Genomic DNA, 25239 nt, shown 5'->3' with positions numbered 1-25239 from the left:
GGACTCTGAGACCTGTTTTGCCCTTATTTTTCACAGCCTCTTTGACCCACCAGCTCTATGCAGTGGCTTAGAGACCTTACCAGCCTTAAGCCAAAATCTTCATGCAACTTGCTGCCAGTATTTTGGTCCTTGATCAGAAACATTAACTCACTCTTGCAGTACGTGTTCCTCACTTGTCAGTTTGTTGGTTGTTTGGGTTTTTTTGTGTGCCATCTGCCTATGTCAAACAAACATAATCTTTGCCTTTTTACAAGTCTCAAGGAAACCAATTTGAACCTCTAAGGCCTGTTATTTTGAGGGAATCTGAACATATTTTTGGAACTCTAACGATTTTGCCCATGTGAGGTCTTGAGTAGTTACTGACATCTTTTTCACTAGTAACAACCACCTCCGCAGTCGTATTTCCCAGCTTAAGGTCTACAACTGCATTAAAAAAGAAAGTCCAGAAGCAGGGGGTGTAGCATAAAGCCTTGCTTTCAAAGAAAAGCTTTCTAAGACCTCTTTCCAGTTCTGGCCTGTTTAAATGGACTTTCTGAAACGGTAAGAATTGGGAAGACACAGCAGAAGAATTTGAGCCTTAGTTGTGTGTTGGGATGAAGGGAACCATCTCACTAGGAACAACAGGACTGAACTCTGCTCAGCTCACACAAATGTATAAAGTCACACCATGTAAGTTTAATACACTAGCAAAATATTTATTTTATAATGATAAAACAGAAGTGAAGGATTTCTTTTTGGTGTGCACCAGTAATTGTAGTAAAAGAATAAGGGGATTAATGGACTCTTCATACATTTCAATGACAAAAATTCATAAAGGTTAGCATCAAATTCAACTGTTCTCCATTTACAAGCATAAAACTTACCATAATACCCCCCCAAACACATATATAAAGAATTATAGTTTTAAAATCTATAAAAAGTAAAAAATATACAGTCAGAAGATCTAACTCTTATTCAAATCTTTAATATAAAATTGTAAACATTTATTTACACAAAGGAAATGTGTATAACAAAATTTTGAGCACCCTTTTCAATTGAATGGTGGTTTTTGGAAGGCAGTGGATGTTGCACAGTGACACTCTCACCTTTCCCACCCAACCAGAACCGCAGTTTATAAATAAAGCCATGGGCGGCTGGCTGGGTGCAGTTCAGGGGAGATACGTTTTATTGCTCTGAAGCTGCAGCAAACGGAGAGCCCAAGTGCACACACAGACAGCGACACGTTAAGGGGCATCAGGGCAAAGCCCAGCCCTACCCATGCACCTATGAACATCTGAAGCGGATTTTCGTTCCCACTGAACTGTTCTGACTTCGGTACAGTGAGACCGTATTTCCGACAGTCCGATCACGTTTGTGTGGACAGGGACCAAAACCAGAAGCGAGGGCTGCTTTTTCTATCAGGTGAAATGCTGTTTGGATTCTGTCCACAAATGAAAATCAACGGGCATTATAAGCCAGTTTGCCTAGAATCACACTTAAATTTTAGTTCCACAGTACCATGAAAAGGCCCTGTCGTCAAATCTAGATACCTTCCTGAACAAACCCTCTGGTCAAGCAGGGCAATATCCACCTTAGCTTCCAGAAACAGTGGAGGAAAGAGTACACCTGCGTTTTCCTGGACATTTAGCTGGATTGCCTTTTTGGTAGTAATAATGCAAAGAGCAGATGTTCTTTTCCTCCAAGTAAGAAATCACAACTGGATGGATTGTATTTTGTATTTTGACTTATTCAGAACAAAGCCTGTGTGCAAAATCTACCGGAAAACGTAGCAGATTTCACCACAACCTAAACAGGGAAGAAAGAAAAGCTGAATCCTTCTACCCTGTTATTTCTCTCAAGTGTTTGTAAGGGGGAGAAAAAACTAGTGACACTGAAGGATGTCACTTGAAATTATGAGGTCCCAAGCACCCCCAACAGGAAGGGAAGGCACACTGGTGCAAAGTTAACCCTTAAAAATAAAAATACAGCAAACGCTCCTTCCCCTGCCACTGCTAGTTTATATCTATACTCTTCTAATGACACTTACCTTGGACTAGTTTTTGGTTTAACTTAACAGCAAACCAAACTCACTAGCTCTTTTCTTAGATTGCCAGTATAAGAAAAGTGAGCATCGGTTATTTGCATCTCAACTACTTCTAGAAAATATCAGAAGTGTCAACAACCAAAGTCACTAACACCTTTGTCTTCCCATCCAAAGACAATCCTTATGTTACCTTTTCAAAAGCTCTACAAGGGATTAAATCTGCTTCCGTGAAGTTTTATCCACTCCTCAACGGTGGGATCCACTGATCAATGCACATCTTTCACCAACAGTTCAACATGATACAATATCGAATCTGTTCAACAGAGCGTAACTCATCCACACTAGGTAAGTGTGCTGGACAAACCATGTTCTATGCATATTTGGAAAGGGTTAAAGAATTAGTGTTAAAAAGCAGTTTTAAAAGTGCAAATTGTCTCATAAAGGAGCTGCAGATACAGTAAAATATTTTCCTTCTTTGAAATCAAGGTTATCCTTCACTTCCCTTCACCCACTCTTGAAAAAACCCTCTCTCACGCACCTCTGCAGTGCGGAAAACTCCTGAAGAAGCCAGTCTGTGTTGAAGGAAATTGCTTTTAAATCACAACGCTGGGTTTGGTTAGAATGTTTAAAGGAGTTTTCCAAAAAAGTGGATTTAAAAGGGAAGAGGTATTTGTGCATTTAAAACAAAAGCTTTCAACTTTATTTTCATTTTAAAATAAAGGTTAAGGCAAGGTGGTTTGGTGGTGGACAAGGGATTTTTTTGGTAGAAAGTAAGGACTTTGGAACATTCACTGTTCCCACTGTGGTTTTTGTCCTTTCTGGGACCGACCCCAACATATGGATAAAAGGTCTCCTTGGGCTGAGCTGAAGAACCAGCATCTGCTTCAAGGGATATTAAAGAAGTAAATCCACCAGTCTACAGAAAGATTATCAAACTCGTAACCCAGTATTAAAAAAAAAAAAAGTATTTAAAGGGGGAGACTTCCATATTGGAGCAACCCTGATACAAGTATTCTCCCAGGCTGCCTGTGCTATTATTGCTGATACAGACTTTCCACCTCTCAGCCAAATTCTTTTTTCCTCATTTTTATCCCGAAGTGACAAAGTCTTGTGCTCATTGCATCACTGCTAACTTTGGGGAATGAACCGATCTCAAAAGTTAGTTTCACTTTTTACAACAAAGAAAACTAGATGAGCTGTCATGAAGCAAAGCCTTCATTTAAATACAACTACCTTTGGAAATAAGTTATGAAGGAACAGGTGCAAAGTAAATGGCTTTACAATTCATGTTAAACCTACTATAGTTTAAAAGTTCTCCCATAAGAAATTCCCCCTTTAAACACAGCAAGGTATAAGCCAAGAACTGTGCCTCTCTACAACAGAGTGCAAACTGCAGCTTAAAAGACTACAATCTATTAAGACGACTACCTAGACTAACTGGCCAGGTTTTAATACTTTCTTTCATCTATCACCAGCATCTAGAAATATTTACTGTGAAATATCACTTGCTTACTGAGTACAGGCACATGCTTCAGCGATGGGGAAGAGAAACAATTCAAAACATTTTGCAAGCGTACTCAGGTGCATCCGGCCTCTTCTCTCAAATAAAAAGTCCCAAGTCTGATGGACAGCACTATAATAGCATGTCAAGCTACGAAGAAATAATGATTGCAAGTAATAGCTGCAGGAGACTAAGCCCTAAACACAATTTGTGCAACTATTGGCTTTCTTTCTGCGCTATTTCTGTGGAATTTTCTTTTATTTTTAAATAATTAAAAAAATAATAATTTTAGAACACTGCAAGTGAGATTTCCGAAAGGCTGGCGAGGACACGCACGGTTCTTTTTGACCTGTTCAAGTGTGCGACTCCTTGAGACACCAAGATAAAGCGCACTGTTCCTGCAGACCTGCACGGTGCACCACGACCATGTACCAACACCCACTGAGAAGCAGCTCCAGTCCCTTTCCCAACCCTTTACCTCCAATGCCTGCAAGTCTCCTCAATGCCACAGGTTTTTTGGTCCAAGTGTTGTTTACACTCCATGAAATAATTAAAAAAGTAGAACCCCCACCCTCAGCCCCATTTTAATGAGTTCCTAACAACTCATCCAAATCATTCATCCACTCCTCTGAAGTCCTGTTTTTCAGCAAGGAGTCTATCAGATCTGTGTCACCAGTTAAGTTCTGAAGTCCATTATTGCCCGACTGGCTGCTGTAGGCGAAAGGCAGTTCTTGACTGGTTGTCCTCACAGGGTACCCTTGACTACAGTGCAGATTACCTCTGTTGGGCATTTGCTGATTGGGATTCTGGCTGAAAGCATTCAGATCTGGAACAGTCTGGTTCATGCCAGGCAAGACTTGCTGGGAGGGTACCTGCTGTTGCGTAGGCGGGTTTGTCCGCTGCTGCGCACCTAAAGATGATGACAACATCTGCCCAGAGACAGCAGCATTCATGGAGGTCATCGGTCTGCTGGTGCTTAGGCTTACCTGAGGCATTCCTTGGGCAAACTGCTGGTTGGCCATCTTCAGATGAGTTTGCTGCATGTGGAAAGAGGAGCTGGCAGTAAATGGTCCTAAGCCACTGTTTGCTTGCGTCTGGTTGTTAATATTAGGGATACCTTGGTGTTGCCAAGATGGATTCTGAACCCCCATAGCAGCTGGTACTCTTGCCATCTGTGGCTTAGACAAGGTTGGATTCAGTGCACCTTTACTGTGCTGCTGAGAAATACTTGAGTTTGCTAAGGTGTTCTGCCCATACCCAGCAGGAACGGCAGCACCCTGGCCCAAGCTGCCTTGTCTCTGCATCGGTGGCTGTCCGTTGGCACTTTGCGTGGCATGCTGGGGAACCATCTGTGTCATACCAGACGCCAAATTGTATAATCCTCCTCGCTGGATGTTTTGCATATTGGTATATTGAGTCACTCCCCGATCCTGCTGACTGGAGCCCGACTGGAGCGGAGCAACAGAACTGTGTCCAGGTCCCATCTGAATCATGTTCTGGGTCTGAGGAAACATCCGTGGACTACTGGAGCTGGACTGTCCTAAATTACTGGCCCCAGGCATGGCTGAAGATGACCCTGAAACACAGAAATATTTCGTACATTAAATACCTCGCTTTAACCAGAGCCAAGCTACGTTTGCAGACACTATAATCCAGAAAGGAGGTGCAGCTACATTTGTATAAACCAGCCTACGCAACCAACAGACAGCTGTACTTTAATTAAAGTGCCAATTGTTGCTCCAGTTACCACCTCCGCCTTGATCTCAAACACAGATATGTCAATGTCCTAAAAAAATCTGAATACCACTTCTAAGAGTTCAGCACTATCAATTTAAAAAAAAATTAGACTTTAAAGGTAGGACTCTGATATTTCTTTGTGAACAAAGGTACACACACATACTTTGAAGTGCATTCACAATTTGCTACGCTATTAAAAAATACCACTTACTGCACACACACATTGCCAGTTATTCTATGCATACACTGTGTATCTCATTGTACAACTGCAGGGTTTCCAGTCCTGTGTTTTCACAATTCCAGAAATTTCTTCTATTTTATATAGCTTTCAGAAATTTTTAGCCAAGTATCTGTTGCATTTTCACAGCAAAATATTCGCTATGTTGATATGCAATGCTGATAACCAAACAAGATGATTTGCAAAAATGAGTCTTCTCAAACTGAAAAAAGTCCTTTGTTCTTGTAAATTCTGAGTAAATAAGTTTCTTCCTGTAGAAGAAACAGCCCTCTACTTATAGCAAAAAAAAAAAAAGAAAAGCACTGAAGTGTAATGCATACAAGAGACATTTCTTACAGTCCAGCAGAGAAATCTACCTACACTAGTACTTTCTCTTCTTTCAAACCAAAAAGCAAGCACCAGAATTTTTTCATATTTAAGATAGCTAAGGAACATTGGCTCTCTAGTATTATTAATTTTATTTTTATTCAACTATAATTTTATTCAGACAGAATTCAAATTATATCGAATTACTTATCAAAAAAAGAACACCATAAAACCACCAATGTTGGGAGAGGAGAAGGAAAAGTCTTACTGGAACAGCGCAGTGAAGAGGTAGTACACATACCAGGATTTAAGATGCAAAACATAGTTACAATCATTGTAACAAGGAAAAATAGTTTTAATAATACTGATGTTTACAATAGCAAAACATACTCTATTTCTAACAGGTCCTACTGTATTTCTGTAGAAAAGTGGCAGGAGAAAAAGACATGCTTCAGTGCAATATTTGAAGGATGCTACTGATCACTCTGTTAAGACACAATCCTTTTGTGTTGGTATCAAGTTTTTGCCCTGAAGTAACAAAACCCAGTCACAGCTCTACTAGACACTGCAGTCACAAACACTGTCGGAATGAGGGTATCACATCTCTCTTTGCATCTTTTCCCCTCAGTATTTATTTCTGTGGGAACATAGAAAGTAAGGAATCAAAATGAAGGGAGTAAGTACTTTTTTGTACTTCGGGTTTATGAAAAAAGACAGGTGGCTTTTGATGCCCTGTTAAGTAAGGATTTTTCAGGTAGGGAGATGAGTTTTTACTATTCTCTAGTATTTCCACATTCATGAAGCTATTCCAGCTTAACGGTAACAACATCTTTTATTTATCGGTGTTAATACACTGAAGACATACCAAACTGCTGCTCCTACAAAAAAAAAACACATGTAGGACACTAACAAGTAATAAAGAGAATTCAAATTGCATTCTCTTCTAAAGGTGGCAGGGATAAGAATATTAAAATAATTTTAAACTCATCCTAGTAGGTGAGAGAAATAATACAACATTCATTTTTATTTAATGAGGGCCTGTGATAGATACAAGCAGTAGTGATGTCAGGCTTCAGAAAAAAAACCTGAATCCTAGTATCAAACAAATACATGAAAGTTAAGGAGAATTTACAACCTGTAAAGGGAAAGGGTATAAAGAGGCCTTTAGATCAATGAAGGTACTCAAGAATTTTATCTGTTTCCAAAGCATCAGGAGCTTAACTTGTCCCAGATATCTGGGACAGAGGAAGCTGTTAACTTGCAACTGAATCAGAGTATAGGTCTAAAAGTTTCAAGGCACAGTGACGTGGGAAGATGTTGTAATAAATTAATTAGAATTTGCTAGGAAATTTTCCAATCCAGGAAATTTCAAGACACCTTGTTTTTCACTCCTGATATTTCTTTCTGCCATTACCTCAACTGCCATGTTTACTGACCTGTGAACTGTCCAACCTGTTGCTGGTACGGGTTCTGGGGTTGATCCTGGTACTGGGGAGGTGGCCGAGTCAGGTGCCGCTGCAGCTGTTGCTCTTGCTGCTGCCGCTGTTTCTCCTAGGAAAGGTCCAACGCAAGACAATCAGAAAACAAGCCAAGATTTTCCCAAGGGTGACTATCTGGGATAAAAACAAGCTATCTGCATACTTTTATGTGGAGCTGGTAATTAAAGGGGCTTCTGCAGCCTAAAACTCTCTTCAGAGCTTTGTTCTCAAGGTTCAAACACAGTCAGTTTAATCCAATGAGTGACAAGACTAGGAACTTGGAGACAACAGCACGTACTATAGGTGTTACTGTAATGCATGTCTGAAGCCATTAAAACACTGAAAATCTGAGCTGTTAGTCTTTTAATCACTAACATAATCAATAGACATTTTTAGCAATACTCTAAAGGCACCAACAGGTACAAAAAGTGTGTACCAAAAAAAATTCACACACACTTTTTTGCTCTTCACCCCAGATCAATTTATTGTAGACATCTCTTTAAAAACTAAAGGACAAGTCATAAACATCAGCAATGCTACACAGAAAAGTAAAAACTGATTATATCAGTATTTCCTAGCCCTTGTTTTCAAAAATATACACAAACCCTTATAGACGACGGGTTCTCCTAGAAGATTACAGAAAACTGTAAAACTACGTTTATAACAGAAGCTATACAGGTTTTGTTACCACTGTTCAAAACCATTTTCTGAACGATGCATCAAACAACTGAAACAAACCCTACCGATGACTCAAAATAACCTTGCCTCTTTAAAAGCACATTCAACCCATACCTACTTTATGGTAAAAGCATTTGAAAAATAAAATAAGCAAGTTTTCCATCAGGAAACTTTTGGGGAAAATTAGATTTAAAGCCTCAAAGGGAATCTCTCAGAGATCCTGACAGTGTAAACAGCCAACAGGCTGCTTTTACAACACGAAACATATCAGGCACAGCATTTCTGGCTCTTCTTCCACAGATACCTTCGGACTGAAATTCTGAGATAACTGTAGTGATACAATGCACAGCTACCTACTTATCTGAAGTTGCACAGGACACACGAGGGGACAGAAATTCCCTCCCAAGAGTACTGGAGTAAAGACACAAGCAATACGCCTTTAAAGAAGAAAGGAGCACAAGCTAACAAAGAGGTAGATACACATTACTACCATCCTTTTGAAACATCTACAACTGCGAAGCTGTTGAGACATGCAGAGGAATGACGAGGGCAGGCTGCTTGACAGAAAGGACCTGCTACTTGCAGGACCAGTCAAACCAGAAAGACGCTGACCACAGAAGCCAAGGAGAGATGCCATAGTTCTGAGAGAAACCAAGAACTGCAGAATTTGGCTTGGGGTGGGGGAGAAAAAAGAAAAAAAAAAAAAAAAGGATGCAGAATACCAAATGCAAAAGAAAGCTTTAGTGTCACAGGGAATGGCATTAAAGCTACCTGACTACCTGAAACTATAATTCTCCTGCAAAATAAAGATCAACCAATTCAGAAATCTTTTTGTAAAACTACATCCAGTATCTTGTGTATCCAAAGAAAGAAATATTAAACTAGAATGCTAACAAGACCTAGCTTGACTGGGTAGCACAAGGCCAAGAAACGTGGCAAATGCAATATCCAAGCCTGTTCAACTCCAAAGCAAAGCTGCTCCTTCTTTGGGATCAGAGTGCCAGTATCACTCTACAGAGATACAAGATGCAGAAGTTAGTTGTAGTTATTGTAACTAAGGCAGGAATGAAATATTTTTACAACACTGGTATCTACTACTGCAACGTGCTGGCTAAGCAGCAGTAAATAGGTAGGAAGAAAAATATTTCACCACTGTTTGAGATATGCTATTTATCACCCTGTTAATACACCACCCCACTGTTCAGAGAGGTCTGACATCTGTTAGGTCCATTACCCACTGGAAACCCACTGAGCCACAGCTCCAAGAGCTCTAATAATCTCCATCCACCAGCGGTGCAAACGTGCAAGCAGGATGCCAACACCCCGTACTTCCTTTCTCCCACCTTCTTTCAAGGACCACCTGTTTGTTAACATTTTGGGAGAGTAACAACTAGTAATCTTTGACATTTGATGTTAACATACAAGGCATCCAAAAAGGAGTAATTTACTTAAAAGTATTCAATTTATTTATTTAAGTTTATAGATGACAGAAATAATATAGAAAATATTGTTTTATTGAAGATTTGGACATTCTTTATCTTCAGTCTTTGATAGTGTATTTATCAACATAAGCCATGTTTCCACCATGATATTCCCTTAGCCCAAATTGTATTTTTACCCAAATATCATATATCTTTACCAACGTTCATACAATTTGCTTTAAAACATTGCCAAGCACATTCTTATGTTTTTATCTACACTGGGTCAAGAACTGCAGAGGCTTTTCAGTCACCTCAATCCAGTCCTCAATTTTAACACAAGTCTCCAAGCAATCAAAAAATCCATTAGCTAGGACTTGGCACAGCCATAAGCTACAAAATACTGCAAATTCTGTTACTCTCTTTCCCTCAAAATGTGCTCCCAACCAAGACTTCACATATTTTCAGTTCAGAGGAGACTGTATCACTTCCTTCTTTCTCAAATAAAGCTTCTGAACGACAGCTGCTGCAACAAAACTTAAGGTGTTCACACATACACACCACCATTACCTGACTTCTCTCACCATCTCCATATTCCAAACGATTATTAAAGTGAAAATCCTATCTACCAGGATAACGACTCCCAGCTTTAAAGTTGAGAACACTGGCATTTATCACCTTTTAACAGTGCTGAAAATTAAGGAAATTACACATTCCCAACTGTTACTAGTTGAAGGACTCCAGAGCATTCAAGCTTTTATTTTTTTAAATTCTCAGAGATAAATGCAGGTTTTGGTGTTTTTTGTTTTGTTTTGTTGTTGTGGGTTTTTTTTCCATTAAACCACTAGCTCTTTTTTTTTTCCTCCCATTATCCTCAAAGACAATGCTTTCCATGGGTCTTCCTTTCCCCCCATTATCTTCCACGACAAAACTTTTTAGCAACACAGATAATTACACTTTTTCCAGAAGATCTGAATACCAGGTTCTCCCTGGGTTTCACAAACCTTCTTTGAAAATTCATCTTCACTTTCCCCCTACCAGATACTGGTATTTTCTCTGTATGTGCAGTGCCAGTGCCTAGAACGTGCCTGCATAGACTTTCGAAAATGCAGGAAGAGCACCGATGACAGGAATAAGGCCCTTTGGGATGATTCCCAGCTGCAAGACTTGCAAAAGGTCTAAAGCTTAGAAAGGTTCACACAAGGAGCCCTTTTCCCTGAGAGACACTAAAGCACCTTTCTGCAGTCTGATGGACAGCAGAGTCGAATTCTCTTGGTGGGATAAGATGCAAGTTGGATGCAGATGTCTAATTATTTTCCCCAAATAAACAAGTGAAAGATGTTTTAAAATTTGAAACCTGAACTGCTGTGGATCTAACAGAGAAGAAAGGCAGAAGGTACAATGAGTTTACAGAGTCCCTTGCTCATTGCTTCCATTTTTAAAGCTCTACAAAACACACTAACAGTATCCCAACCCTATCTTTTATTTTTTTCCTCAGATTTCGTTTGCCTTCTCTTCCTTAACAAAGAATTACCCCGTCACTAGCACAATACCTTCTCTCCATGTAGGTATTGTCTTGCATTTTCACACTACTCAATTCTACCTGTTTTATTCTCTTCATTCACCACAGTGCCTTGTAGCAACAGAAAAAAATAAGCCTCGGCAATCAAGTGCTATGTGTTTGGGTTACTTTTATAGAAACAGCAATCATATTTATGATACCGAAGCATCTTGTAGTTTACACTCCTATTTTGTAATGTGGTAACTGTTCAACAGTATCTCAAATGCTGCTTCATCCACCAAAGCAAATCAGCGCAAAGACAAAAAGACTGCTGGCCCCTCTCACCTGCTCAGCCAGAAGATGTTGCTGTCTCTGCTCCATTAGGAATTGCTGCTTCTGTTGCTCCATAAGCAAGTGCTTTTGTTGCTGCTCTCTCTGCTTCTGCTGGTCCATCAGCATCTGGTGTTGCTTCATCACTGCTGCTTGCTGCGGGTTGCCAAGATAAGGTGGGTTGCTGTGGTTACCTGCCATGGAGACGTTTGGAGCCTGGGCACCCACGCCAGGGCCCGGGACAGAAACAGGAACACGAGGAACATTAGGAGAAGGGTTTTGATCCTGCAGAACATAGAAAAAGTGACATGAGCTACAGAAAGAGGTTAGTCCTCCCGAATTTAGAGACTGTATGCAGTTACACACGAGAAAGGCACTTTCACAGCAATGACCACAAGTTGTACTACTTTTATCATATTACAGGATAAAGGAGAAAGACTTTATAAATGAAGTCTACGCAGGGAGGAGAGTCATAACACATCTCAAAAACAGAAATTGTCAATTATTGCTTATTTGTGCATTTACTATTTAAAAAAAATCAGATCAGTTCCTTATATTTTGCCATCTTTATGCAATAGCTTCTTCACTTGTGAAGCTTCTAATGGAAAAGGTAAAGCATGACACAGTTTCCAGTTCAGATAATTAAAGCAAGCCACAAACCCATCTGAAGTGCTAGACACAGAAGTGACAGTTCAGAGTTAAGGTCAGAAGTTCCACACCGTTTAAGAATAGAGCCTTTAACTTCAGTCTCAAAGCACTTCCCAAAGTCCAGCTCAAATAGGTGAGTTCAGCTCTGGGTGCCTCTGCTCATGGCACCACTAACAAACAGCACCTTCAGGCACACCAGCTTCAGTTTACCTTGGTAGTAGCTTTTCAAAAACTATGTTTTAAATTTGCATTATACAAAGCATTTATTTAAACACTGCCTCTTCTGTCAACACTTAATTCAGCAAGTGTTTACGCCTCCCCTCCTAAAAGTTGCCTTTTTTAGTACCAGAGTATTTACTATTTGCAGATGAAAGGGAAGGCGGCTATCACTGATCAAAATGAGCCTTAACATTATTTTTCCAGCAATCCAACCATCATCATATTCCACAGAGAGAAATACTACTATGGATAGCCTGTTATTAATTTTTCACAAGTCTGCTTTTTTTGCAGATTGTAACTTGGGATAACCAAAAATAACATGGAATGATTAGCATTCAAGATCTGATACTGTCCTCTTTGTACAGGCAAATCCATTTGAAACCCACAATTTTTATCATTTTTAAGCACAGTTCAACCTCATTTCTAATTATGCAAACAAATACTACTTTCAAGTTTAGAATTCAGCTAACAGGTTCAGCTGTTGGTTCTCACTCTCTATAGTTGCAAAAGAAATCACGAGCCAAACCCAGGTAATGCTGTGCTGAGTTGTTCTACGTGCAAGCTTTTGAGAAATTCTCCAGCAGCGTCCATCAGTATTTCTGGCAATTCGGTGCGAGCGCAGCAGTGTGGATGCAAGGTCACCCTCGTGTTCTTCAGTGGGGGGGGGGGGGACACACGCAAGACACACAATCATCTCGACCCTTCCCCTTCTCCCACCAAAATGTTGTTAGATTGTTACTTCCACTAGCTTTTAAAGAGATTATTTTTTTGTGTGCCTTACAAAGCACACGTTCATCTCAGATTTTTATTTGTGTATCAGTGTGGTCTTTGTCACAGACTAATCAGGTCTTTCTCAGTGTTTTTGTTTTGTTGAGGGAACATACAACTAGAGTTGGATCTCCAACAGCTTTTGCTAGAGGAGCTTTAATCCTTGTAACAAAGGGCTTTTTTTCCTCAACAAGCCCTCTAGTACGTGCATTGCAGGCGCATGTTACAGAATCTCAACAAATTACATCTCCATCCCCTACATAAATTTTCACCTGCAGCATACCTGTAGTATCCGTTATATACAAGGCAAAGAAGCACCATCGGGAATTTTCCTTTACAAGAAAACCTGAAGCATATTGCTTCAAGTTGACTATTATTCATTCTTAAAGATGTATTTCTCTCCTATCCCATGCTTCCCCGATCCCCAGAGACTTAACCAATAACAAATTCTTAGATTTGAAAAGCCCCAAGGAACACCCAAGAAATCAGGAATGCAGCCCCCACTTCCATCTCTCCAAAAAAGCAGCAACTAAAGGCATGTCTTTTTATAGTAAGCCAACTCTGACACAAGTAGGGGCTAAAAACAAGGTAAAGAAATCAAAGCTTCTTTGAGAACACCGTTTTAACGCTACGGTTTTATATGAGTTATTTTAGGCAAGAGTTTACAAAGCATCTATTTATCTTTGTAAGTACAAGCTTCTATGAAGCGTGACCTAATTTGTTGCCCACAAAGTATGTGAAGATGGAAATCACACATCACCACACGACCTAGAACCGAGTATTAAAAACTGTCCCCAGCAGAAAACAGAGTTCTTGATTCTTGTCTCAGCTTCTTGCATATCATCATTTTCTTCTTTAGAATTACGCAGCAACTGCTTTGAAACAACACCAAGTAATCTGTAGTCTTACCTATCCAACATCCTCTTGCAAAACCTGGAATCTGCTACTAACCAAAGGTAACAAGAACCAGAACATTCACCTGACTGTGCGGCAGTCGGTACGCGAGGTTTCCAGACTTCGGTTTCAGCAGGATCATCCCGTTCTGGTCATCGCTCACGTGAGACAGCGGTGGCTGCTGGCGCTGCTGTATGTACGCCAACATGGGAGTCTTGTTCTGCCCAGGTACTGTAACCCCCTGTTCACATTCTGCTTTGTAATGTGAAAGGGGTTTGGTGTTCCCGTAGTCTAGCATAGAGCCTTGACTACTCACAGGGTTCTGGTTCAAGCTGTTTTGCTGATGACCCAAAATGTTGACGTGGTAATTGCTGCCAGCTCTCGGTGAGCTTTTATTTCCCATATTAGGCATCATGAGTTTCTGATTGTTGAAGTCTGTCTGGTAAACTGATGGACTGGTGGGATTTTCCATGGTATATGGGACAGTCAGTGGACTATGAGAAGGCCCAGACTGTTGCCATGTAGACATCTGATTTGTTTGGTGGACTTGAGAAGCTTGTTGCTGGTTCTGCAACATCTGATCTCTCTTCTGCTTAGCAGCAATCTGCTGAAGTTGATGAGCAGAAGACATTTCTTTGGCACTTCCTGCACCCTTCCCAGGTAACAACACATTGGGGAGAGGCCTCTGGACGTTCTGAGAGTGGTTTGATGCCTGCATCATGGGCTGATTAGGATTTTCAGTCATTGACTGACTGGAAGGCTGAAACATAGCCTGAGAACTACCAACTGCTGGAGAAGCGGTGCTTACAGGTACAGAAGCAGCACCAATAAATGCTGGACCCGATGAAGTGGACCTAACCTGGGGAGATCCCATCTGATCCTGTTCAAAGGGTGCTGGGGAAAACTCAGTCTTTATGTTAATATCTTGTGGCAATGGAGTCTGTGCAGCTGAATTTGAAGAATCTGCATCTTTTTTCTCTTCAAAGTCTTCATTAAAGAGATCCTTCATGTCTTCATCGGGCACTGATCTATTAAGCTCCTCAATAAGTTCCTTCCATTCTTGCTCGTTAAGATTAAGATCAGGCATCAAGTTATTCTGAGATATAGAACCCCCTGCTCCAGCAATCATACATGGAAGATCATCTACAGGCTCCTGCTTCAGCTCTTTGTTCAAACTCAGAGGAAAAGAGTCATCAGCATCACCACCTCCGTTCATTTGCAGGCTGGAATCTGGAAGACACTTCTTGCTGATGCCATCTAGTCCCATCGGATGTTTTCCATTAAGCTGTAAGGTATCTCCAGTGCCAGATTTCTTGTCCAGATGATGGAGTGGAGACACAGGGGGCATTCCATTTGAAGAACCACTCACTCCGAGACCATCATCACGACGCAGTTTCTTGGACACAGAAAAGACATCACCATAGCCATTCTGCTGGTCTCCATTCTGAGGGGAAGCAGCACTATCAAGCTTTCTTTTCACAGTCTCATGAAGCTGCTGAAAAAAAGGAAAGTTTTAGTTAGTTAGTTTTATGTTTCATAGACCAGGATTTTCATTTCTTACCAGAACATTGTCTAGCGTTGAATAAAAGATTTTAGGAAAAAAAGGTTAGATCTTTGCTTCAGAATCATTTAAGTTGGAAAAGAGCTTCCAGATCATCAAGTTCAACTGTTAACCTAGCACTGCCAAGTCCACCTCTAAACCATGTCCCTGAGCACCACCTCTACACATCTTCTAAATACCTCCAGGGATGGCGACTCGGCCACTTCCCTGGGCAGCCTGCTCCAACACTTGACAACCCTTTCGGTGAAGAAATTTTTCCTAATATCTAATCTAAACCTCCCCTTGCGCAACTTGAGGACATTTCCTCTTGTCCTATTGCTTGTTACATGGAAGAAGAGACCAACACTCACCTACAAGATCCTTTCAGGTAGTTGTAGAGAGCGATGAGGTCTCCCCTCAGCCTCCTTTTCCCCAGGCTAAACACCCCAGTTCCCTCAGCCACTCCTCATGAGACTTGTGCTCCAGACCCTTCACTGGCTTAACTGCCCTTTTTTGGACACCCTCCAGCACCTCAATGTCTTTCTTGTAGTGAGGGGCCCAAAACCGATAAAAACTTTTATAAGATTTGCTTTATAAGTCACCACATGGGGTTATTTCCTTACTATAATCTCTTGGGGTCAACTTTAAAAGATATGTACTATATCAAACTGAGCCCCTTCCTTCAAACAAAACCAAAAGCTGCCATACATTTTGACAACAACAAAAAGTTGAGAAATGGCCGTGAACTAGACTATATTATCATTTTCCCCATTCAAAATGAAAAATATTGAAGAATGTTAAGATTCAAATTTTATATGAGAATAAAAGCCTGTATTTTATTTGGCCCATGTACACTCAGTACTCAGTATAATTGTTCCGTAAGACTACTTTATAAAGCAGTCTCACATTTAAATATTTAGAGAAAAAGAGAACCATTTCTCTTGTGATGATAATTTTTGAAGAGCTATGTATACAAATTTTGTACACAACCACATTTTTGGCACTACTGTAAAACCAGTTTGTCACTAAGTGACCACTGCTTCACACTTATGTAAAATGCAATTCAGAGCTCAGTCAGTTCTATCACAATAGAGTAAGCTTTTTCCTTTCCTCCTTTCTCCTAGGATATTCGCCAGCTGCTCCTCTCTGCACTATGACCACCAGAGCCCCAACCAGCTCAACAGTTGGCTTCTCATGGCTAGTGGATGCACATATTCTTTTTCTTGTAGTGCCACCTAGGAGCAACCAGAGAGTACAGCAACAGTTTCACAACCAGAGTTTGAGAGCTTTTGTTCAACTTCTCTTTCCTGGCAGCATTCTTTCCGATATAAAGTCCTTTCCAGTGACCTCAAAAACATCTGAAAACAGAATTCGTGCACACATCAAAGACAACTATAAACCTTCCCTTCCCTCAGGTGCGTTTTGTAAAAAAAAGTTGTGCTTTGCTTGTGCTGGAACGCCACACCAACGCAGACAAACCTGTAGGGCAGAGCCACTGATCCAACAGCACAGTGCACTGAAAGAGGGAAAACTTCCATCAGCTCGCCTGACCTGTACGAGATGCCTTTGTACATCTCAGCAGGACACACAAGGAGAACTCCCAGAAAGAGTCACCTGTCTCAAGTGTGGTTCACTGAACAACAGTTCTCTCAGACGGCAGAAAAGCAGCTCATTAAACGAACCTCAAGACAAGTATGCTTATTTTAATATTACTTGCAGCCTCCACAATGCAGTCCACTAACCCGTGGGGAAAACGGCCTCATCCAAGAACAAACAGGGGAAACCTCAAGATCTCAAGCAATCAAGCAAGAGGTTGTATGCCAGCATAAATTATCAGAAGAATTTTACGGCACTTGTCTGGGCAACAGCATTCTTCGACTGAAGGAGAGAAGGACTGGTTCACAGTTAATTGTGTGTAATTTTTTTAAAACAGTCTACAGTTAGCTGATCTTTGGAAAAAACACTATTTGTTTAATGCTTGCATAGGTAGCAGCAAAATCGTATTTTTATCTGCGGGATAGATAAAGGAAACTATGATCTTCTAGATGGTTCATGGAAACAGCAGCAGAGTAGCGAGGTCAGTAGAAGACCTAGTAGGATGAGGCGAGGTGCACATTTGCAGAGGAGGCTGGAACTCCAATTCTCTGAATTTGAACATTAGGTCTACAGCCTGGAGCAGCAGATCTAGAGTGAATTTTTCAAATATCAACTTCAGAGAATAATGAAAATTTACTTTCCTGTAAAAAGGCAAAAAAACCCAGAAAGCAAGGAAGCCTCAACTCAATCACAGCATTAGGCTTTCAACAAGTTTCCTTTCTGTTTACTTAATACTCCAACTGGGAAAACTGAAGTCCAAGGTGGATAAGCAACTTGACCAAGGTCATACAATGAGTCAATCACTCAAAATTTGGGAATGGATCCTCCTTAGTTCTAAATCACTAGGGAAAAAACACACTCCCTGAAAACTGACATACAAGTAATAACGTAAGTTTCATACACTGAACATATTCTTCTCATAGTTGTGGCAAATTTCGATATTAAAACAGAATATATGCCCACTGGGGTCACTGCTGTAATTGTAATTCATACAGGCAACTCAAGGCAACTAGGATTTTAGTAGCATTATAGTTGTAATTGCACACCGCAATTCACAGGTGGCAAAACCCACCTGAGTTGCCGGACAAATATTCCGGAAGTGAATCTGTGCCAAGGTCTTTGCTACTGTACTACACCATTTGCAATATATGCAGCTAATTAGTCTAAGATTAAATCATCCACACTTACAAGCTACACTTACTGCAGCCTAGGAAAAGATACAGACCCCTAATGTCCATCACAGGCTCTTTCCATCAACAAAAACATATAGGAGCTTTCATATCTATATGGGTTTTAACAGTCATAACACTCAGATAATTGATTCTTGGTGACATCTTGACTTAGTTGCTCTAGGCAAACTCCTCCTTTCACCTAAAACTACATTGCTTTGTCAAAAAAGGAGATTAAAGAAAAAATAACTTCAATAAATTCACTAATCAAGTAAAATTTGGAGGTGACTGCTTCCAGCCTTGCTTCACCTCAGCTAAAGCTATTATTTGAAAGACATCCTACCTGTACATGACAGCCAACAGAGACACAGGAAAGAAGAAAATCTGCTTATCTTCTACCCGTACCAGAAAAGATTGAGCCCAGTGTAATCAGGACACTTAACTTCTAAGTTTTAGAAGCTATTCACCAACTGCACTTGCATCCTAGTTCACTTTTCACATTCAAAAGCCTCAAAAGCATACCTGGATAATGTGGTAGCAAGTCTCCACAGAGATTTATGCTCCTGTTGGCTACCTACAATACAGCCAGCTGACCAGCTTAAAACTCACCTAGTAACGGTGTTCCATTGTCTACCTCCTTTCCTCTCTCAAGAAAAGACAGTGCTATAAAAATTTGTGGGAGCCAAAAGTTAGAAAAGTGGGTTTTTCTCCTCTGCCATTAGAAATATATCTTGAAATCTTCTATTTACTCATGTTTAATTTTGAGTAACAGAACCCAAAATTCTCACACCAAATACATCCATATAACTACTCTGCAAATAACAACTTTCTCTTGTGAAATTCCTTTCCTATATGCACTTCTTACATACTGTCTCAGCTCTTGATTTCCTAAGAGAAAAAGAAATATAAGCTGAGTTCTTTCCCAATTTGTCTATGTCTCCCCAAATAATCTGGTTTTGAGGGAAAAAATAACAAGAAGCATGTGAGATACAAGTCAGACTGCAAGCTATCTACATATCGAGCTGCCCCAACAGTTCTCGGAGCAAGAAAAACCTGTTCTCTTCTGCCAAAACGCAAAAAAAAAAAGAAAAGAAGAAACACTGACAAAAGTGAAGCATAGCTTGCTACTCTCTAGGAATATCCTTTTAGCTTTAATTTTATTTTCCACTATCATTCTGTAAGGCACATTGGACCTCTGGTATGCTGTCCATGGTTTCCTTAGCAGAATCAATCAACTTTATTTCTAACATATGAGCAAATCCTTTCTATTGACACAAGATCCGATACAGAAACGTATTCTCATTTTCTCAGCCTACTCAACTTCCCAACAAAAGAGGAGCCTCCAAGATCTCTGCTATTTAGCTTTGCCTAAAACTATTACCCCAAAAGCATTTATCCAAAGTATCCAAACTAATAGAGGAACAGTCATAAAAGCTTCATAAAAGCTGTCCACAACTACCACAGAAGCCCAACAAGAAGAAATGGGAAAAGCTTTAAAACTTCATCTACAGCTTTTCTGTTAGCACTTGCATTGTTCAAAACTTCAGAGAACAGCGCAGTGCGCTCTCACTGCCCTGGTAGAAAGGGGCATAAGTCACTGATCAAAGCAGTGCCACAAAGTTCTTCTGGTTTGTTTTTTGGTTTTGGTCTTTTTTTTTTTTTTTATTAAAAAAAAAAAAGAGAGAGAGAAAAAGATAATTGCAGTAATCAAAACATCAGTGTGAAACACTCAATACCTGAAAATAGTTTTAGATAATAATCTGAAAATAATGACATTTCAATGCGTTAGAACTTAACAAGCATGAAAGTTTAGTTCACGTTGTTCACTTGAAAGGAAGAAACCCTTCACAATGCAGCATTTTTAAACTGAGGACAGTCAACTAAACTACTTTTGTAAAACTCTAGTAACTTTAAAAAAATCTTGTTCTTATACTGCGCCTTTTAGGCTCCATATAATGTTCTTGTTTAGTTTTTTAAAGCATTTGTTACAGAAATTAAAATATTCTTACAGGATTCAATAGAGCTTTAATTTCTTGTATTTTATTTGGAATAAGTTTATCTTTCCAGTCTCAAAATTAAGTTATGTCTACAAGGATTTGTCATGAAATACCAGCAAGAGAAATATAATGCTGGTCACTTTCAAATAAATGCGATATTACTCTAGAAACATAATGAAAACCTAGTTCCAATATGCCTCCTAGCTAAATGCCAGCATTCTCACCTAGAAGGGGAAGCCGAAATAGAATATATCTGTTTTTCTGCCATGGAAGCGGTGGCACTGCAGCACAGATAAGCTCCCATGAACCAGATCTTACAGCAGGTCCTCTATAGCCACAGATTCTCCTCTCCTGCCTGGCCAAGGACAGAAGCAACAGAGATGCCAACCTCTCCAGCTGGAACAATGCAAATATCAGAAATCGTAGCGTATGAATTTTGGATAGAAAACATAACATTTTGACTGCACGACATAGTAAGACCTCCTCATTTACTGTGCATCTACTCACAGCTTCCAAAGTTGCACTCCCCCTGCACGGAAAGCGTTTTATTACCCAGTGTGTTCCTGCATTCCACTGTGTTGTCAGAACCAAACTCCTGGACCAATATTAATTTTGACTTTTACTTTAATTCCAGAAGACTTTTGTATCTGGGTGACTGCCTGCTGGAGTGAAGCAGGGCTGTGGATACGCAGGTCTATAAATATCCCAAGCCTGCATTAGTCACAAGGGGCAGCTTCTGCTACAGGAATTGTTCTGCTCAATCAAAAAAAACAACAAACCTGCTGTGCCTTCAGCTGCAATGCCGGATCCTCCACTTCACTTGAACTTAAAACAGCAGCAGCAGATCAGTCGCTCCCAGATCCTTACAATTTAGGAAGCATCACTGCATATCTAACTAATCTAGGAAGGGAAACGTTTCAAACATACAACAGTACCTCACATAGAATTAAAAGGAGACAAAGAAAAACCTGTCTGAGTTGTTGGGCAACAAACTATCAGACTTGTCAGCAAAAACAAACAATGGTGGCAAGACTACACTGCGCTATAGTTAGGTATAAATAACATGGAAATAATTTGTTATTTTTTGTGGTAAAACACAATTTCACAATTTAACACCCCTATACCACAGCTAACACAAAAATGAGGTCTTCTGAATCGTTACTGTACCAGCCTGAGCTTCGTCAGTGGAATGCTCTTAATGCTTGGTAGTGCAATTCAGGCAATCTACACCCTTTAATTTATCACTTTAGGTCTTTTCAACCAAGAAACGTTGCCTGGCTCTCCTTACATTTACATTTATTTTTTAAATTTTTACTTGGTGCTTTTGCTTAAATTAGAACTTACCTATTGTTAATGTAAGAACTTCTGTCGCTCCCAAATAAATGTTTGTCTACTCTTCAGCTTTTACACAAAGAATTCACAAGACAGGCCACCAACTAGACCTTCTCTGCCCATTCCAGAAATACTGTTTGTGGTTTTGTGGCAGCCCTAGACAAAGCAAGCCATCTGCACAACAACTGGTCTCAGGTAGGGGACAAAACAGTAAGAAAGAGGGAGCAGGTCTCCTTCCAAGAGATCACATCATAAAACAAGGAGTGGAGATGAAAATCCAGATCTTGCCAATGAAACACTTTCTGTTCTGCTCAGGGATACACTACGTTACAGCCCATCAGAGAAATACATGGAAGCCAACCTTTCTACTGCAGAGAATTTAAAACAACATTATCAGAATTAACTTTCTCAAATCAGAACTTGGCAAAGAGGAAAAAACGTTCCAGGGGATAAGTCCTCTATCTCTTCACAACTTCTCTGCTTCTCAAAAATAAAAGATTAACATGACAGACAACACATTATCCAAACACTAAGCATCTCCTACTTTGAATATAGTCCTAACAATATCATCTTAAACAAGTAAATTTCAAGATCTGAACTTCCCATTATATAATGATCTCAAAATTAAAAAAAAAAAAAGCTACCAAGTTTTTCATCTTTTTCCTCAAATGAAGGACAAGACAGGCCTACATGGTACACAAAATCATCCAAGGTATTTCTGTATCAATGCTATATTCTCTTGGCTTCTGTGGCTCAAATTTTAGAGCTGCTTAGTAAGAAAACAAAGGAAGAATCTACCCCTTAGTTCTGCTTGCAAGCAAGATCCATCCAACTTCAGAATTTAAAACAGAGAAAAGACTAATGGAAGAGAAAATATCTGATTTTGGGCATATGAAAAATCATACGAGATGTTAAGAAGGAAGTGGCAGTGCCATCCTGCTCCCCATGACTATTCTGAATTTGCAGAAGATGCTCTGAAGTACAGGATCTGGGAGCACACATATCCGCTCTCCACACTTGTGGCGGTGCAGCTCCGCGTCCTTCTACTACAGGACCTCTGATACTAGATCACAAAACCTTTACATTGACAGGAGTTGCTTTCTCTTTCAAAGATCAAAATAAATGCTTCAGTAACTTTCAACACAAAGTACCAGTTTTCAAGAGAAGATTCATACACAGCTTCATGGAAAACTCTGGATCGTAACAGCAGTGGTAGCTGATATAATGTATGTTTAACTGATCTAGCAGCACTCTTTTGAAAGGAACGTGCCCAGGATATTTTAAAACAAGATAATTTTGGCGTCAATCCAAACTTGATTGAATATCATAAACCAAACCCACGTCCTTCCCGTACAAAGCACATGCTTGGTCTTGATAACAGCTACACGACTGCTAGAGGTAACACACCAACCTAGAGAGGTACCTTTTACACCAAAGGAAAGAATTAGCAGAAGAGGGTTTTTTTGTCGTCCTTGTTGTTGTTTTTCAAAACTTGAATTACTAAGCAAACCAACTTTATACCCTAGTAACGAGGTGATGAATCAGCAGCTACAATTAAGCTGACAGTCATGTACCCTAGGAAGGAAACAGCCGGCCAGCACGAGGACGAGTCATTCACACACTAAAACCCTCTTCTGTTGTGTAAATTGGCCACTGGCAGCAGCTTCCTGCACAAGGGCTTCCCCAGATGTGCAGCTATTTCAGAACCTCACTGCCGTTGAGAGTCCTCATTAGAATGGACGCTAATTAGATCAAATCCACATCCAAAGCGATTTGAAAGAAACGACACCAATGAATTAAAGACGTTTCTTTCAGAAGATCAATATGAAGACATGTGGTGACAGTTTAAACAACAGGATTTGACATGCTAAAGAGCTCTTCGGAACAAAAATACACATTATTAATGGATAGAGCCCCACATGCAAAAAGCCTTAGAGCCCAGGCAGGAAACAAACAGAAATCCTACCGAGTCTTTATGTAATAAAATATGAGTTTGAGTCATTTTTGTTCTGACACAAGTTTACATTCGAGATCAGTCTACTAAACAACAGCTACCCAGAAAGTTTTACAGAATGACTGTCAGGAATGCACCAAGTTTCCTCTCTTCCTCAAAGACTCCTCTTCAACAATCACCTGCAGTGCTCTTAACTGTGTCACAAGTACCTTAGTCGTCAGAAAAGTCAGTATGTCCTAGATTTTCAGATTATATATTAGCAAGAATAGAAATAATTCAGCTGAACAACATTTTCAGTTGATCTTGTACATCCTACAAACTGCACACTCGCTGATAGTGCTAGTTACACTAAAGATGACCTCGATGTGTCCTGTGTTTCATCGTTTCACATGTCCAGTCACACCAAAGCATAGAGTAAGCTCTATCATGATTCTGTTTTAAAAACTGTACTAAATGAGGTCTAAGACAGCAGAGGATCACATCCTCCTTCGCTCCTATCCTCATCAAACACACACCCCACCTTAAAAATATGATTTAATCTATATGGTAACCTGCAAGTGTCTCAGGTTAATCCAGTACCCCCTTTTAAAGACACAACAGCACTATGTCATTTTCATGCAGGCCACCATTTATAAACACCTAGTTTTAAGGCAGACAAGTATTAAGACAGGCAACCTTTAAGAGGTTATCCTACTAACCTACATTACTGACGCATTAGTACACAGCAGTATATTTAAAGGGCTCGGAATAAGTTAAGCAATAGCTATCTTGATATACAAACAGGGCTATATGAATACATCCTGACAACCAGAAATGCTAGAGAAGCCAGAGAAACATTAAGATTTTGAGCTAAGCCAGTTCTCAATGGGTGGAGTGGGATTCCCATAGCGTTCACACCCACTACAGCGAGTGGCAAATAAGTAGCTGCCTTTCCACTGAAATTCTTTCCAATATGTACCAAAATTAATAGATACATTGTCTCAGAAATTCCCCCTCAGTAATAAACATATCCTTATCAAGCAACTCCGCTAAACCCTGAGAGCCTAAACGAAAAACATTAAGCAAGCTAACAAACAAAATATCCGAAGCCACCGCGGTATTAATGCCTCCCCGACAGTTTCTGCAGGGACATTTTAGGTGAACTGGCCAGAACTGCAATTCACAGAACGCTACTCTGAATGACTATGACCCATCACAGGCAGCCAACCTCTCTTCCCACCTCAACAGGCAGCAGTTTTTATGCGCTCTTCCAGCACGCGAAGGTGACCAGAGAGAAAATAAACCCGGCCTTATTAGCTGCAAAGTTGTCAGGGCAGACACGAGTACTCCGTGAAGCACCACCGACCTCAGCCCTCCCACCGCAAACCACCGCCCCAACCGTGAGCGATTGTTTTCCCTCCTCAGCCCGGCGCCAGCTCCAGCGGAGACCCCACGGTGCCAGCCGGGCACAGCCACGCCGACCCCCGGCTCCCTCCGCGGCCCCAACCGGCCCGGCCCAGCCCCTTACCGCGATCAACGTGCTGCTGCGGCCGTGCTGCTCGCCGCTCGCCGCCTCGGCGTCCAGGCCGTTGGCTCCAGTCCTCTCGGCGCTTCCCGCGACGGCGGCGGCCGGCGGAGGGGGCGCGGGCGGCGGCGGCGCCGGGGGCGGCTGCCGGTGCTTGCCGGCCCGCTTGGCCTTGGCCTGCAGGCAGCGCTGGTGCAAGGCGAAGGTCTGCTGGCGCTCCAGCTCCAGGCGCTCCGGGGACACGGCCTGGTAGCGGGACTCGCAAGCGCTGTGGTGCCGCCGGCAGAGCTCGATGCGCCGGCGGAGCCGCTCCATCACCGCGCTGTGCCGCGGCACCACGAACTCCGCCATGGGGCAGGGGGGCAGCACCATGGACCGGAGATCGAGGGGGACGGCCGCCGCCGCTCA

The 25239-nt window shown here is 40.9% G+C and overlaps 1 protein-coding gene across 2 annotated transcripts; it reads right to left on the bottom strand.

The window, feature by feature from the left end:
- Positions 1-689: 689 nt before the first annotated feature.
- Positions 690-25203, bottom strand: MAML1 (mastermind like transcriptional coactivator 1). 2 transcript variants are annotated; one of them, XM_086621595.1, is made up of 5 exons: positions 24835-25203; positions 13825-15234; positions 11226-11495; positions 7242-7356; positions 690-5100 (listed from the first exon to the last, which is right to left on the bottom strand). In XM_086621595.1, exons 1-5 carry the CDS (start codon positions 25201-25203, stop codon positions 4109-4111), a joined length of 3156 nt encoding a protein of 1051 aa, XP_086477721.1. In that variant the 3' UTR covers positions 690-4108. The 2 variants fall into 2 exon arrangements, with proteins under 2 accessions (XP_086477721.1, XP_086477722.1); XM_086621596.1 differs by having other exon boundaries at positions 13825-15231; positions 24835-25182.
- Positions 25204-25239: the final 36 nt, after the last annotated feature.

Source organism: Tauraco erythrolophus, chromosome 16, assembly GCF_009769465.1.
Source record: "Tauraco erythrolophus isolate bTauEry1 chromosome 16, bTauEry1.pri, whole genome shotgun sequence".
Taxonomy (NCBI): domain Eukaryota; kingdom Metazoa; phylum Chordata; class Aves; order Musophagiformes; family Musophagidae; genus Tauraco; species Tauraco erythrolophus.
Note: the sequence above shows the minus strand (reverse complement) of the source record. Positions and strands in the feature narration are given on the sequence as shown.